At 45.1% G+C, this 15,250-nt stretch overlaps 2 protein-coding genes across 3 annotated transcripts in view; one reads left to right on the top strand and one right to left on the bottom strand.

Moving 5' to 3' along the window:
- Positions 1-13,523, top strand: part of cfap90 (cilia and flagella associated protein 90) — a 43,043-nt gene extending 29,520 nt beyond the window's left edge. Inside the window, exon 3 of the mRNA XM_085446560.1 lies at positions 13,373-13,523. Coding sequence (XP_085302686.1) covers positions 13,373-13,510 — 138 coding nt within the window. The 3' untranslated portion in view covers positions 13,511-13,523. The remainder of the gene's footprint in view (positions 1-13,372) is intronic.
- Positions 1-15,250, bottom strand: part of adcy2b (adenylate cyclase 2b (brain)) — a 74,255-nt gene that overhangs the window by 24,403 nt on the left and 34,602 nt on the right. For both annotated transcript variants that reach the window (XM_085446556.1, XM_085446557.1), the window contains exons 6-10: positions 12,644-12,755; positions 11,737-11,864; positions 9,899-10,057; positions 9,175-9,307; positions 69-245 (exon numbers count right to left, since the gene is read on the bottom strand). In XM_085446556.1, coding sequence (XP_085302682.1) covers positions 69-245; positions 9,175-9,307; positions 9,899-10,057; positions 11,737-11,864; positions 12,644-12,755 — 709 coding nt within the window. The remainder of the gene's footprint in view (positions 1-68; positions 246-9,174; positions 9,308-9,898; positions 10,058-11,736; positions 11,865-12,643; positions 12,756-15,250) is intronic.

Here is a 15,250-nt window from a genome sequence, read left to right as displayed (position 1 = left end):
AAGAATCGGACCATGAGTAAGTCATATCTGAACCTTTGTGTTCGCATCTGAGAAAGAGCAACACTCACTCTGGTGTTGATTTTGCCGTTGTCTGTGGTCATGCTGTCTCGATGGTGGAGATTGGCGAAAGGTTTGGCAGCTCCCCAGGACTCCAGGTATCGGGTCATCCTGACTGATGCTCTCATCTTCCCGCTGTCCAGAGAGGGACGAGAGCGTACGCCTAGCAGCGGGCTGTGCCTGTCGGTCTGGGAAAAGCATCGGGAACAGAGAAAAACAGACCTCAGAATGAGTGGACGCTAGAGCAGGGCCAGCAGGGTAGTCCTCGTCACTTTGATTGGTTATGCATGTCAACAGTCAAGGCTGCTGTGGATATTTTACTGCAAATATCCAATATTAGCATCAGGTCCAGAGTAAAAACCTCATTGTTGTACTCTCACTGCAATGGTGTAGTGTTCAAAATGGTAAAAGAGGACATTCAAACCCCATAATAGTAAAAAGCTAGCACGCGAAAGGACAGCTGACTGTGATCCATCAGTTGTGCCTGTGTAATCCAGACTTTGACACATAAAATGTGCTCAAACCGAGTGGGTGTGAAGTGAAAAGGACCGGCTGCTTTGAGAACAGTGGTCATTTGACAGCTCTTGGTGTCTCCGACCTGCCCGTCAATCTTTTTGAGCTACTTAAACACTTTCAGTCAAGAATAATGCATCTCTATCTCTCTCTGTCTGTTTTTTTTAAATCCAAATTTTGTGATGAGTGCTTTTTCCCTGACAAAAAAACGTACCACTTTAGCACCGCCCGAAACGCTGACAATCTGGGAGGATGACAAATGCCACATCTCTGGTGGTATATTTTAATTACTCACAAAGACAGGTATTGCGAGGGACTAAACATGCGCACACATGCTTGTGACGACCACACCGCACACACACACACACACACACACACACACACACACACACACACACACACACACACGGTCCACGATGACTGTGTTCATTTCCTGAGGGTGTACCCAAACAGCTCTGACAGTGACAATCAATGAAAGCGAAGGCAGAGATGACACCTCTTGTGATCGATGCTCCACGTTCGGCCTTGATCCATTTTAAGGCTCCTTGAACATGACAGAGACCTGCAGCCTTTTCACAATATCTGATAGGAAATCAAAAAGCCATCTCTAATAAATAATAAGGGCTACAGAGTGGCATCTTGAGAGACACTCGTGTAAGATCATAACACTACTGTATTTTGTAAGAAGGTAAGTACCACAGTTTAAACACCCAGAGGCTTGGGTTAGGTCTAAAACTGCTGTTTTTGTAATTACTGTAGCGCTGCATTCAGCAAAAGTAATTTAGGTCTCTCTACTCAAGTGTCACTCTGCATTTATAAATAGGATACTAGGAGAAAATAATGAAAAAAAACTTTCATAAAAAAATCTAAGAAATCAACACGATGAGTGCCAATCTCCCATAAAATGTACCAATCTACTGGAGAGAACAGAGGGTGCTGGTGAACATTTACGCTTTTTGCATGAATATAACATAAACTCTGAACCCTGAATACAAGTCTAAAGACTGGACACAGGCTAAACAAAAGCACGAGAGAGGCAGGAGAGCACAATCCTCCACCAAGGCAGCTCACTCTGTGGGTAGTGTTTATTTTGAAGGGAATGGTGTTGTACTTCTTATAGAAACTTTTGTAGAAGTAGTTAATGGATAATAGGTATTGATTTCTACATTCAGCTGGAATATTGGTGGATTTCCTCACGCAAGCTCTGTGCGAACCTTCAGGTTTGACTCAGCCGTTCCAAAACATTAACTTTCTTTGGTGGGCCAGCGTGTGTCCCGCTCACGAGCTGCATGAGCTGGTTTCTGCTGGGATTCGGTTCACAAATCGATGTTCTGATATTGCGCTTTAGAGTTCGCTGGTGTAATTTAAAAGTTAGTGGCTCCATCAGTGAAGTTGAGCCGTCCCTACTTAGGTGGAATGAAAGACTCAAACGGCTGAATGATGGAAAAGATCATCATAACAGTGACCTCACCAGCAACTCAGCTGGTAGGAAAACATGAGGAAGGACCAGGGCTCCTCACTTCCTGTTTGAGAAATGAGTAGCTCAAAAGGTTTAAAAATGTTTTCCACATGAGCGTGGAAAGTTCACCAGTGAACTAGCTTCAAAGTCGTGCATGACGAGTGAATTGGGCCCTGTGTAGACGCAGCTTTGGGGGCAACAAATTAAAGTGTAAGAAATGTTAGAATTCTGCATGAAGTGAGCATAACATGAAGTCTGAATTTAGGGGGGTCACCCAGTGGGGGGCCTTGGATGTTTTTACACACTAACACCCTTCAGGGTATTTGTATCTCTGGCAGGAAGTGAACCAATCGACCTTTTGCTTGCCAAACAAACTTGCTAACAGTGTCCTGTACATTAAAAAATAGGGCTGCTGTAATCCCATACGAGTATTTGTAATGTAAAATACAATCCAGCATTTTATACTGAATTCTTATTTCTTATTTTAAGCACAAAAACTCTCCAAGTTTGTTTTTTTCTCAGGTTTGCAGACCAAGTCATCAGACATCTGAATGCCGTTCCAGCAGCTAATGACTGCAAAAAGCCTGACCGAGTTTGAAGTTAGTCTTGGTCAGGCAGCTCAGATTAGTTCAGAGCTGAGTTACTGAAGTGTGACCAGTTAATGATGAAGAGAAATGCTTCAGGAATTTAAGTGGAGACTTTTACTCTCTGCTGCTCGGCATGACTCTCTGTTTGAGCCATCGGGAGCCTCTTGAGCACCGTGTATAAATACTGACAGGCGGAGTGCATTGCTCCATTAATGAAACTGCAGCAGTCGAGATTCCAGATTGCACCGGCTTCACTCCAAACTGAAAATCTATGATCTTGCATGCAAATTTGCCAGATTTTTATTGAGCTGAAGACGCCAGCAGATAAAGATGAAACCATCGAAAGCATGCTCTCAGGGTTTGGCGAAACGTTCTTTGAATTCACTGGAGTGAGTGTTAGTGTCGTGCAGGAAAAATAAGACATTGTTTTTCTCATGCAGAAAAAAATAAAGCTAAAGATTCTTGGTAAAGCTCTAAATAGAAGAAGAAAACACACAAGCATATTTGATTTGAAAAGATGTGGGGAGAAACACAAAAACCAAATTTCTTTTGATAACACATGCCGGCGTTGCACCGAGAACTGAGCCCGGTGCAGACAGTGAGCAGAAGATGCCTGGAGTAGGGATATTTTGGGGAGTGGGTGTGATGTAGCCAAGTTATGGGGGGGGGGGATTAGGAAGGAAGAGGACTGTTAAGCACGGGTTTTCATTTGCCAAGCTAAAAACTCTGAGCCCAGTCTGAATGCCAGCAGCATATTCTATACAGAAATAGTCTCAACACAGTTCACAGAGGAGGCCGATCTCTTAAATGCCCTTAATCAGCCCTCCATGCCCTGTGTGGACAGGAGGAGCTGTGCGGTGTCACAAACCACTCGCAATGCCTCGAGCTTCTAGACTAACCCGGCTCATACTCAAATGTTGTCATTTGATAACAAACTGTGGGCGCACTGCATTATTTTCCTCTTCTTGACATTGCCAGTATTGACTAGCTGCTCGCTTTAGCAGGATGAAGAGGGGATGATGTATTTCAGTGCATTTTTCGTGTCAGCCTGACCAGCATCCAAATGATTATGAAGCAGCGGCATTGTCCATGGTGTTGAAAATAGATTTCCCATGTGTTTGTGGACTGCCTCTTTACATCTACAAGAAGTTACATAAAAGCTTAAGTCATTACCCAAAATATATAAAATGTAAGTAGATACTGTGGTCAAGGTTTGACGGGTTTGATCAATAAAAGAGATTTTTTAGAAATCAGGGAATCAGTGGCTTTCCTAGATAAATCTCCTTTCTGGTGGAATTTTTTTGATAAATTACTGTAAAAGTTTTGTTTTTTTATTTTTTACCCCAACTACAGACGTATCCTGTCACAGCTTTGTTGCTCCAGCTGTCTGCCAGCAGCAGAAGATACACCCAAGCCGAGCTTGATATGAAACAGGTATACTGTCTTTGGCCATTTAGCAGTTTCCCTATGACTGATCAGCTGGCTCTAGTAGTGGCTATATAGTTTTCTCACTAGCCTAGTAGTCAAAGCATTACTCCATCACAGCAGCGTTCGATACTGTTGACCATAATATCCTATTAGAGCGATTAGAACATGCTGTAGGTATTACAGGGACTGTGCTGCAGTGGTTTGTATCATATCTATCTAATAGACTCCAGTTTGTTCATGTAAATGGAGAGTCCTCTTCACACACTGAGGTTAATTATGGAGTTCCACAGGGTTCAGTGCTAGGACCAATTCTGTTTACATTATACATGCTTCCCTTAGGCAGCATCATTAGAAGACATAGCATACATTTTCACTGCTATGCAGATGACACCCAGCTCTATCTGTCCATGAAGCCAGATAACACACACCAATTAGTTAAACTGCAGGAATGTCTTAAAGACATAAAGACCTGGATGGCCGCTAACTTTCTGCTTCTTAATTCAGATAAAACTGAGGTTATTGTACTCGGCCCTGAAAATCTTAGAAATATGGCATCTAAGCAGATTCTTACTCTGGATGGCATTACCTTGGCCTCCAGTAACACTGTGAGGAACCTTGGAGTCATTTTTTGACCAGGATATGTCCTTCAACGCACATATTAAACAAATATGTAAGACTGCGTTCTTCCATTTGTGCAACATCTCTAAAATTAGAAATATCCTGTCTCAGAGTGACGCTGAAAAACTAGTTCATGCATTTATTACTTCCAGGCTGGACTACTGTAATTCATTGTTATCAGGATGTCCAAAAAACCCACTGAAAAGCCTTCAGCTGATCCAAAATGCTGCAGCAAGAGTCCTGACAGGGACTAGAAAGAGAGAGCATATTTCTCCTGTTTTGGCTTCCCTTCATTGGCTTCCTGTTAAATCCAGAATTCAAAATCCTGCTCCTCACATACAAGGTCTTAAATAATCAGGCCCCATCTTATCTTAATGACCTTGTAGTACCATATCACCCTATTAGAGCACTTCGCTCTCGCTCTGCAGGCCTACTTGTTGTTCCTAGAGTATTTAAAAGTAGAATGTTAGGGAGAGCCTTCAGTTTTCAGGCCCCTCTTCTGTGGAACCAGCTTCCAGTTTGGATTCGGGAGACAGACACTATCTCTACTTTCAAGATTAGGCTTAAAACTTTCCTTTTTGCTAAAGCATATAGTTAGGGCTGGACCAGGTGACCCTGAATCCTCCCTTAGTTATGCTGCAATAGACATAGGCTGCCGGGGGATTCCCATGATGCATTGAGTTTTTCCTTTCCAGTCACCTTTCTCGCTCACTATGTGTTAACAGACCTCTCTGCATTGAATCATATCTGTTATTAACCTCTGTCTCTCTTCCACAGCATGTCTTTATCCTGTCTTCCTTCTCTCACCCCAACCGGTCGCAGCAGATGGCCCCGCCCCTCCCTGAGCCTGGTTCTGCCGGAGGTTTCTTCCTGTTAAAAGGGAGTTTTTCCTTCCCACTGTCGCCAAAGTGCTTGCTCATAGGGGGTCATATGATTGTTGGGTTTTTCTCTGTATCTATGAAGCGCCTTGAGGTGACTTTTGTTGTGATTTGGCGCTATATAAATAAAATTGAATTGAATTGAAATGAAATGTAACATTCCAACTTCCCCCTTAGTGTGTTTGTTGGGCAGCTTAGATAATGTCACTTCAGAAAAGAATATAGCCCATATGGTTTTCACTGCCCTATGCATAGCCAAGAAAACTGTCCTCGTGAACTGGAAAAATAAAAATAATCTTAATTCTAACCAATATAGAAATTATCTATTAGATTACATTAGTCTTGATACAGCCTCTGCCACCACATCAGATCAATTGCTCTGGGCTCCTTTGATCAGCTCCTTCACCTAGTGGGGGTGGGGGGTCATAGTTTGGTCTTCACTGTTGTGATTGGTGTGGGGGTAGGGACAGGCTTAGGGCGTCGGGGGGTTCCCCGGAGGCATTTTCCTTGGGGGGCTCAACCCGGGGTAGCGGTCATGTCCGGGTGGGGGCTCTTTTGGCTCTCGGGTGACTGTTTCCTCGCGGCTGCGTGCAGCGGGGCTAGGGGAGGGTCTGTGCTGACGGACGTGGGTTACTGACCTGGTAGCCTGGCTGCCCCTGGGTGGGTCCGGGATGGGCGTGAGGTTCTGGGGGCGCTCCGTCTCTGGGCTGGGGCCCAGGCCGGGCCTCGGGGGCTTGGGTCCTGGTTGGTGTGTTGCCAGGGTTGTGGGCGGGTGGGTGCATGGGGGCCCAGCCCTGGAGCAGGGTGCCGCCGGTGCATCGAGCCACCTGGGGGGCTCTTCAACTGGTGGGGGAGATTGTCACATCTTGCAGGAGCTTTCCTCTCCTCAGGAACTCTCTCTGCAGGAGGGGGAGATACAGGAGAGGTGGAGGAAGATCTCAGCCTGGGTGTTTATTGTCTTATGTAGTCTGGAAGATGACTGGATGGTGGGGTGGGTGCAGTTTTCTCTGTGGTGGGGTTGGGTGGACTGTCCCGGGCTCTGTGGGGCCGGGAGGCGCTGCTGCGCTGGGCCCCGGTCTGGATGGGCCTGGGCCCCCTTTCCCTGGCGGGTCGCGGAGTATGGGAGTGCCTACTGGGGTCAGCGGGGGAGCTGGCCCCAGGGAGGGTCACCTGCCCCTCCCTTCCTTCCCTCCCCATCTCCAGCTGCCTCCCTCTTCCCGCTCCACCACAACCACTCACACATGCAGGACCTTGGAGTAGGGGTATGTCACCAGGGTGCAGAGGAGGCTACCCCCCCTCTGTCCCCTTCTGGCTGCCTCTGCCTCAATTTTATCCCACAACTTAGACATTCACATTACTCACACTCTCATTACACATACATATAGGATCTTGGGGGTGGGCATGATACACGGAGTCCAAATTACCATCAGGGTGTACACCCCACCCCTGGCGTCGTTGCCCACCTCTCAATTTTAAATACACGTAGACATTGAGGGCTAGCAGGAGGGACCATGCGCTTACCTGCTGCTCTCTGGCAGGTAGCTCCATGCCCTCCTGGGTTTTAATTGCACCTTAGAACACACATGCATCAACACTACAATGAGCGGGTGGAGGGAGGTTTGGAGTCTTCTCTCACCCCCGTTCTCTGCGACCTGCTGGAGTGGGGGGGCTAGGAGGAGGAGTTGGCCGTCCGACTGCGGTCTGGAGTGTGGGGCCTTCCTGCTGTTGCGGAGTCGGGGCGGTCTGCCTCTCCCCACCGCAGGGAAAAGGGAAACACCACCTTGGTCTGGGTGCAGTTCCCCCCTCCAGGGGCAAGGGGACCTAGACCCGGTTTGTAGAGTACGCTTGGGGAGTGTGATCGTGTGTACAGCGTCTCTTTATGTCTGTCTCCACGTTGGTTGAGTGTGGAGTAAGTGCATATGAGAGCATGAGGGTGGGAATGGATGTTTGTGTCTGTGTGTGCCTGTATGTCTGTGTCTATATGTCAGGTTGGGTGTCAGGCGCCACCTCTCTGGGGACATCTTAGGCCCTCCAAGGTTTGGAGGCCTATCTCCCCCCACCACCACTTCCCCTGCCGGTGGCGGACTCCCTCAGACATCGGTGCGTTGGTGGTTCTTTGTGTCCGGGGATGGGCGTCCAGGTACACACCGGCTCACTCCTTGGCGGCCGCTTATCGGGGCCTGGAGCCTGGGGCTCGCTCGGGCCACTTCGGAGGTGGGGTGCCCCCGGCCTCTCGGCCTGGGGCTCGGTCACTCAGGCACGGCTGGCTGCCGGCGGAGCTCACGGGCGCGTCACTGCAACTCCCCCTGGCTTCTGCTCCGCGGCTGCTGAGTGAGCCCTCATCTGGGACTCTCCTCAGCTCTTTCTGGGACAGTGGCGCGGCTGCCCCTCTGTTGGTCTTCCTTGGTCTCTTGTGTTCTGGGGGCCTCTGGATGTCTGGAGTTTTGATCTCCTCCATACCTGCTTCATGCCCTGGAGGACGGGGCTGTGGCCCCCCCCCCCCACACCCTCTAGCAGATCATTACATGAAGGAACCTTTTAAAAAACAAGCGCGTCCATGCTCACAGGTGTACACACGGGTGATCACACCCACAAACTACACCCTTTTTGGCTCCTACCTCAAAGCACACTGTGTTCTGTTGATCTTATGTGCTGCACAATAATGTTTAATATTTAGTATTTACTGTCATATTCCCATATATCATTGTGATGTTGTTTATTCTATTACTCTTGTTCTCTTATGCTTGTTTTCTTTTTTCTTTCTCAGCAGGTGATCCAGGTGATTGATATATGCATCTTTTTTTTCTTTTTTTTTCCTGCTCATTCTGTTGGTTTTTGTCTTTTGCCCTTCTCCCCCGTCCCTCTTCTCAGCTGTTTCTCTTTCCCTCTTTCTTTCTCCCCTTCTTTCCCCCAGTCAAGTCTGTCCCGTATTCAGTAAGTGAAAATAAAATAAACAATAAAAGGTGAATCAAATGGACCATTACGGCAAGGCTGGGATGGTCAATTTGGTAAAGTAAATCCGTTGGGCATCTTTCTTTGCCTTTAGACAACAATAAAAGCATTCTCCGTCAGCCTCATTTGTGTTTATCATTAGCAAATATACATGCTAGCATGCTACTATGCTATAGCTGACCACGCATATTTAGGCTAAAAGTTTCTGCTGCAGTGACTGCTGCCTGCTCCACTCCGTATGTAGGGGGAGAGAGGGGCACGCACAGGCATGCTCGTTTGGCTGTCACCCACATACATTAATGCATTCCCAGCAGTAAGTTTAGCCTTCAGAACTAACTATAACCTAAACCTCTTTCTAACTTTAACCCTGAACTCGAGTCTTTACAAAAGGCTGTTGGAAGGTTGTGAAAAAATGACGTTTGCAAAATGTAATAACTCTGATTGTCCAAAACTAGAACGGGTCATCATAAAGATACATGGACATGCTTTATCTTAACTCATCACACACACATGGACACAAAAACATTCAGTGAGCGTATTCTTACAGCTGTCCTCTTTTCAAGACAGTAACTTTATAACTACCATGTGATGCGTTTAGGGCACATCTGTAAATTTTAGCTAACAAGAAAAACTCCTCTGCTGCTTTCTGACTGAGACTACAAGAGCTGTCATGGTATCTGACCTTGGGGTTGATGACCAGGTAGGTGACCACGTTATGTTCTTTTAGGTAGGAATCTCTGGTCTGTCCATCTCCAGGCTCTACCTTGTATGAGCCTTTCAAATGCTCCAGTGTTACTGAAGAGATATGGACCCTCCTGGAAAAGAGTAAGTGGATAGACGAAATCAGTTGAAGACTGAAGAGCTTGCATCACTGCACCACCGACGGCTCAATTGAACTTTTTTTTCTGCTCGAGCTTTGTAACTACACTACCCTGTAATTCTTGCTTTTCAGCTCGGTTGCCCTGCAAACAGAGATGGAAATATGTTTTGGTTTTTTTTCATCTGGCATATTTTTCAGATAGCTTTCAGCAGGCATAACAGGAGACAAACTATTAGCAGCCCAGTGAGACAACACTGTGGCATTGGAGAGCTTATTTTCAGAGTAGCATACACATAACCACCGGCCAATTTTCTGGAGCTTGCTACAGCGCTGGGATGGCAGCCCTAATGGCCACAGAACAAATGCAGAGCTGCTTGTCAAATGAAGTAGCTATAATTGACAAAAATGCTCATAACAGGTAGAATTAGAGGAGACGGATCCCATGTCCAAAAATGTCTCAAAATGTTACCATTATTATGATGTAAAACATCTCAACAATGGAGCAGGGAAGTCAAACACTAATTGCAAAGTAGCTTTGCACCAGCAGTGAGATGAAGTAAAGCATTCTTCGGCTCATTAATCTTACCCAGGCACACCTCCAGCCTCCATGTGATTTGCTAGCGTTACATCATGTGACCACACATCATATTGCCACTTCCGGAGGCCAATCACGCCACAGAGGACATTTCCAGAATGAACGCCAACACGCATGTTGATGTCGACTCCAGTGGCGTCTCTGACCTTCCTGTGGACAGTACAGAAACGCCCTGATGTATTGTGCTCACTTTCTGTAAACAAGATCAAAAACTTAAAGATGACTTGTTACGCCAAATTCAAGATTAATATTTTTATTCCAGGACTGTGGAATAGCTTTGCATAGTTCACACCCCGATTTGGTCTTATTGGCTATCCTTTGCAAACAAAATTTGAACAGTGGGTGGGTGGAGCTGTGTGGCTGTGATGACATTAGGGATACCAGCTATCAATGGCATTGTTCAAATCCAAGCATAGAAAAAAATTCAGAGTAGCCTGAAATCTGAGATTTTGGCTCGCAGCATAAAGCATTTCCATCCATCCGCTTTAAAAACGCCCACCATTATTAAAAGCACATAAATGAAAGAAAATAAGGAAAAGCATAACATGTTTAAAACAAATTACAAAGTGTAGCAATGTTGCGGTTCACCTTTAGCATAAATCTGGGAGTAAAAGGAAATAGCTAGCCTGGTTAAATCAGAGGGTGAAAAGCTATGAACCGCAGACTATATAAAAGATCTGCTATCAACAATGTGTAACTGCTTTAACTCTTTACCCCCTTGCAAGCCTACCAGCAGTAATCCTTCAAGCTGAGCAGTTTCTGTCATATTTCAGACCTGCCTATAGAACAAAATGACTGGGTGTGCATCAGAAGCTAGTGAGGGTGACACGTTAGCCAAAGTGCTAGCAGCATCCCCGACTCACGTGTGCTTCGCGTTAATGTGACATTTTAAGCTGGAAGTGCTTCGGTGAAAAGAGAATTCCTTCTTGCACAATGTGCATAAGACTTTATGTCGGTCGACTGTTCCGTCTTGTTAGTCTTTTAATACTCAAATTTCCCATCGAGGGGGCCAATCTGCGTTTATCATCTTCCATATTGAGCTGATTGGTTCAGCTGCCCGTCACTACCAGATCAACTGCCCATTTGCACATGTGCGAAGGTAACTCTACTTGGACAAACTGCCCGAAATACGTTGATGGAAACATTTCAGGGATTTTGAGTCATTCTGCACTCCAGATGCGTTAATTGCGTGAAAAATTTTAATCGTGTTGACCGTGATGGTGGATTAATTTGCGTTAACGCGTTCATTTTGACAGCACTAGTTTATTTTGCAAATTATGGCTGCATTTAGAATCAGAAAACAAGAAAATTGTTGAGTTTTTTTCTGTATTATTATAGGGTCTTTACGTTATAAATAAAGAACCTTGAGGTGACTGTTATTGTGATTTTGTGCTAGATAAATAAAACTGAATTGAAAGTGTCTAACCAACCAACCACACTCTGTCTCAGCATGTCACAGGTGGCCATCTTTAATCTGATTGTGATTAAAGGTCTGTGTTGAAAAGCTAATATATTAGCCTATGAAACGAATGCGCGTGTGTTCACGCGTGAATGGAGACACACAGACAGATAGCAGAAGAGGGAGAAACCAGGCTAATATATTTTGTCGTTTGTTTGAATATTTTATTTGTCCATTCTGGAGGCTTATCGTATTGCGTTCACACTGTGTTTACTCCAGAGTTCAAACAGAGCTGGAATCGAGTCTGGCATTCCTTCTGCTCAGTCTGTTTGACAGCTGTGTGTTTGTTTGTGTTTGCGTTTCCCTTTGTGTGAGAGAGAGCGAAAAAAAAAATACGGGTGAAAAGAGAAGTAAAGATCTGGTGTTTTACTTGATGGCCTCACACATATCCAGGCCCATCTTCACGCAGTTCCTGGCGTGGTCAGGCAGCGATTCGGGCAGGCCAGACACACAGTAGTAACAGTCTCCCAGGATCTTGATTCGCATGCACTCATTTTCCTTTAAAAAGCAGAAAGAGAGAAGGAAGCGAATTGCAGCCATTATCAAACTCTTTCATATCCAAATCTGTCCAAAATTATTATCATCTTTATTAATCCTCAACTATTTTATTCCTTCCTTACCTCCATCTAACCCTCATGCACAGAGTCACATCCATCAAGCCCAAAATCATACACCCACACGTAAAGCATATTAGCTCTTATTCCACATGTGGGAAGTGTAACAGCTCATCGTTGGACTGGGTTTATGTAACAGCAGCTTTGTCAGACGGGAGGACAGAGCTGCTGGACACAAAGCAAAGAGAGCCTGACTAAATTGTTGAGACCCACGTAGCTGAGAACCCCCAAGACGGCGAGATACACTCTGACCAGCCCACGCACGCACGCAGGGCGCTCCGGGAAAGCGCGGCAGGAAGGCTGACAGAGGCCGCAGGACCGAGAAAAAATGTATTTCGAGGCCACGTTTCATCTGGTAGACAACACCAGACAGACCTCGTTCTCTCATCTTGGTTACTTTCTAATTAAGCCGTTCTAATTTAGTACATTAATTCAAGCTTCAGATGACATTACCCTGAAAGCACTACATGTGAACCAAGACCAACTGTTTCATGTCTTCCATTATTTCCTCATTAAATTCAAATGAATTTCTGATTAAAATGCCATTTGCTGCTTTGATTTATGGAGGCTCTTACTGCATGATGCATATGACTGTGTCTATTTTAATCATACACAGTGGGTATACGTACAGTAAATTCAGTTGAGAGTGTCTTTTCGGTTTACCTTCGCGATCTGGTCAAACTTGCCGAAGAGTTCGTTCAGCATGTGCACGAGCTCGCCTGGGGAGCAGTCACTGGCCAGCCTGGTGAAGCCCACGATGTCTGCGTAGAGAATGCTGTAAAAACAAAGATAAAGAACACTGTTAAAAGGAAAACCATTGTGTAATGTAGTACAGTGCAAAAGTCCTTCTTTATATTTTGCTTCCATGTACTTTTAAAGTGGTCTCGAGCAGCAGTTTTCCAGACTTTTTGAAGCAATTTCAAAGTTTTTCTTCAGTCATTTGTTGTTCTTTCACTCATTTTCAGTCCAGTCCTTTTACTGACAAAGGATCAATTTTAAATGATATCTTTAAGTACTTTGTTATCAGCAGCAAGATGCAAAAATGCCAACACCAAACTTTTTGTCAGGACCTGGGTCTGTGGGACCCCAAGGTTTGAGCAGTCAGTGGACTTGTTTACTTGTTGTTGATGTGTGTGTATATTATGCTGCTGTCCCTGTTTCCCTGCTTGCGGGCGTGTGTGTGTGTGGCTGTACCTGGCAGGGACACCCACCTTCAGGTCTGGTGGGTGTGTCCCTGCCAGGTAGCTGGCCACACCTGAGGAAATGATCACACACCTGCAGCTGATCAAGCCTCGTCGGAGGAGCTACTTAGGAGTGTGGTGGAGCTTTCTCAGTGAGAGTAAGCCTGCTGCAGTTTGAGAGTGTCTAACGTCTGCCTCTGTCATTTCCCAGGAGGAGCGTGGAAATGAGAGGGCAACAAGCATGGGGTGCGTGGACACTTGGAAGCGAGGACACAGAGAAAACACGGCACCGGAGTCTGGGGCGCGCAGGGATTTATTTGTGTGTGATTATTTACTGCACTGTAAATAAATGCACTGCTGTCATTGTAGAGTCCTGCATTTTGGGTCCTCCTTCCCCGCCTCCCCACGGTCTGCCATACAGACCGTGACAATTTTATTCATTGATAAGAGTTAAGAACACAGAAAACCACCATTAGATTTTGAGCCACTACTAAATACCACCTAGGAAGTATCTGAATGGTTTAATTTTTCACAATGACAATCATCCCAAACACTCCCAGTGCAGTAAAAGCATATCTGGATTGGAAAACAATAAGTCATGGATTGGCCTCCCCAAAACCCAGAACTCAACATTATTGAAGCAGTGTGGGATCATCGTGACAAAGAGTAGATCAAAAGGCAGTCCACATCCAAAGAAGAGCTGTTAATGTCCTTCAAGAAGCCTGGAGTACTACTCCTAAGGACTCCTTAAAGAAATTACATGAAAGCTTTCCTTTGGAGTTCAGGCTGTGTTGAAGAAGGAAAGCCATTAGAACTGTTCAAATTTTGTTTTTACCTTATATACTTAAGCAATTTGGGATCATGTCGACAGCAAACATCCAAAGAAGAGCTTTGAATGTCCTTTAGGAAGCCTGGAGAATTATGCTTGAAGACTACTTGAAATGATGAGAAAACTGTCTAACAGAGTTCAGACTGTTATGAAGAAAAAGGTGGCCATACCAAATATTGACTTGTATATACTGAATTGTGCCAACTGTGTTTTTCTGTGCTGTCTGGGAGCATTTTTAATGGAATTATCTGACAAATAATGAAGCTTCTGTGGGCCAAGAAATCCAAGAAGTTGTGTTTCAGTTTTGTTGGATGAAATTCAAGGATTTTATTAATCTATCGCTAAGCCAGCAGGTATCTGTGAGTGTGCACGGCGTCTGTAAAGTTTAGAGATAAAGATGAGCTTATAACTTTAGCGCTCCACCATCTGGTTCAAATATAGCTTCAAAAAATTAGCACTGCAGTTGGCAATATACCGCCACTGAGGCTTTACAGTGGAAACTAGGATACCCAGGCAATAATATGATTTACATATTAGCAGCGAGTAACGTTGGTAAGTTGATACAAAACGCTGGAGAACTCGTGGGATTGGAGTCCAGAGTTCACAAACCAATAAGTGACGTAACGGTTGCTGCATCAGCCTTTATGTAACTCTATAATGACAACAGCTCTCTAACACCTGTGCTGCTGATTCAACTTTTGGAGGCTGTAGTTTCTCATCATTGTAACTCTTATATAGCAGCATAAACTGCATGTTCTATACTTATATACAATTTTTAATGGTTAAAATGTATTTTTTTAAAAATAGGAAAGGTGTGTGCACTTTAAAGCAACCATATTCACACGTTACATTTCCAGCTATCTATCTCGCGATGTGCCAGCGTTTAGTATGTGACCATCTCCCGAAAGAGAAAGAATGGTATGATCTTCAGCCAAGCCTATTACTGCAGCTGGAGAACTGATAATGGGGTAGTACCTGTTTGGCTCTCTGCTAGCTGATTCATTTAAGAGGATCCCAGCAAAACTGCATTTCCACCTTCACCTGTTCTTTGTTCTGGAAAGATTTCCCTTGTCTCGGCCATCACTGTGAGCTGGACCATGTGAGATTTTGTTATTATTGGAGAGATAATAGGCAGATCAACATGAGACACACACATTCATCCACACACACACACCTGAGGCCTGCTTAAATGAGGCACGGTGCTATTTCTCCTGTGAAGCTCCATGATGAGGGTAAAAACAGATTTTTAGAGGGCATTTG

The sequence above is a fragment of the Copadichromis virginalis genome, linkage group LG22 (genome assembly GCF_057382275.1).
Source record: "Copadichromis virginalis isolate Kocher_CV1m ecotype Utaka linkage group LG22, C_Virginalis_male_GT1.1, whole genome shotgun sequence".
NCBI classification, from domain to species: domain Eukaryota; kingdom Metazoa; phylum Chordata; class Actinopteri; order Cichliformes; family Cichlidae; genus Copadichromis; species Copadichromis virginalis.
Note: the sequence above shows the minus strand (reverse complement) of the source record. Positions and strands in the feature narration are given on the sequence as shown.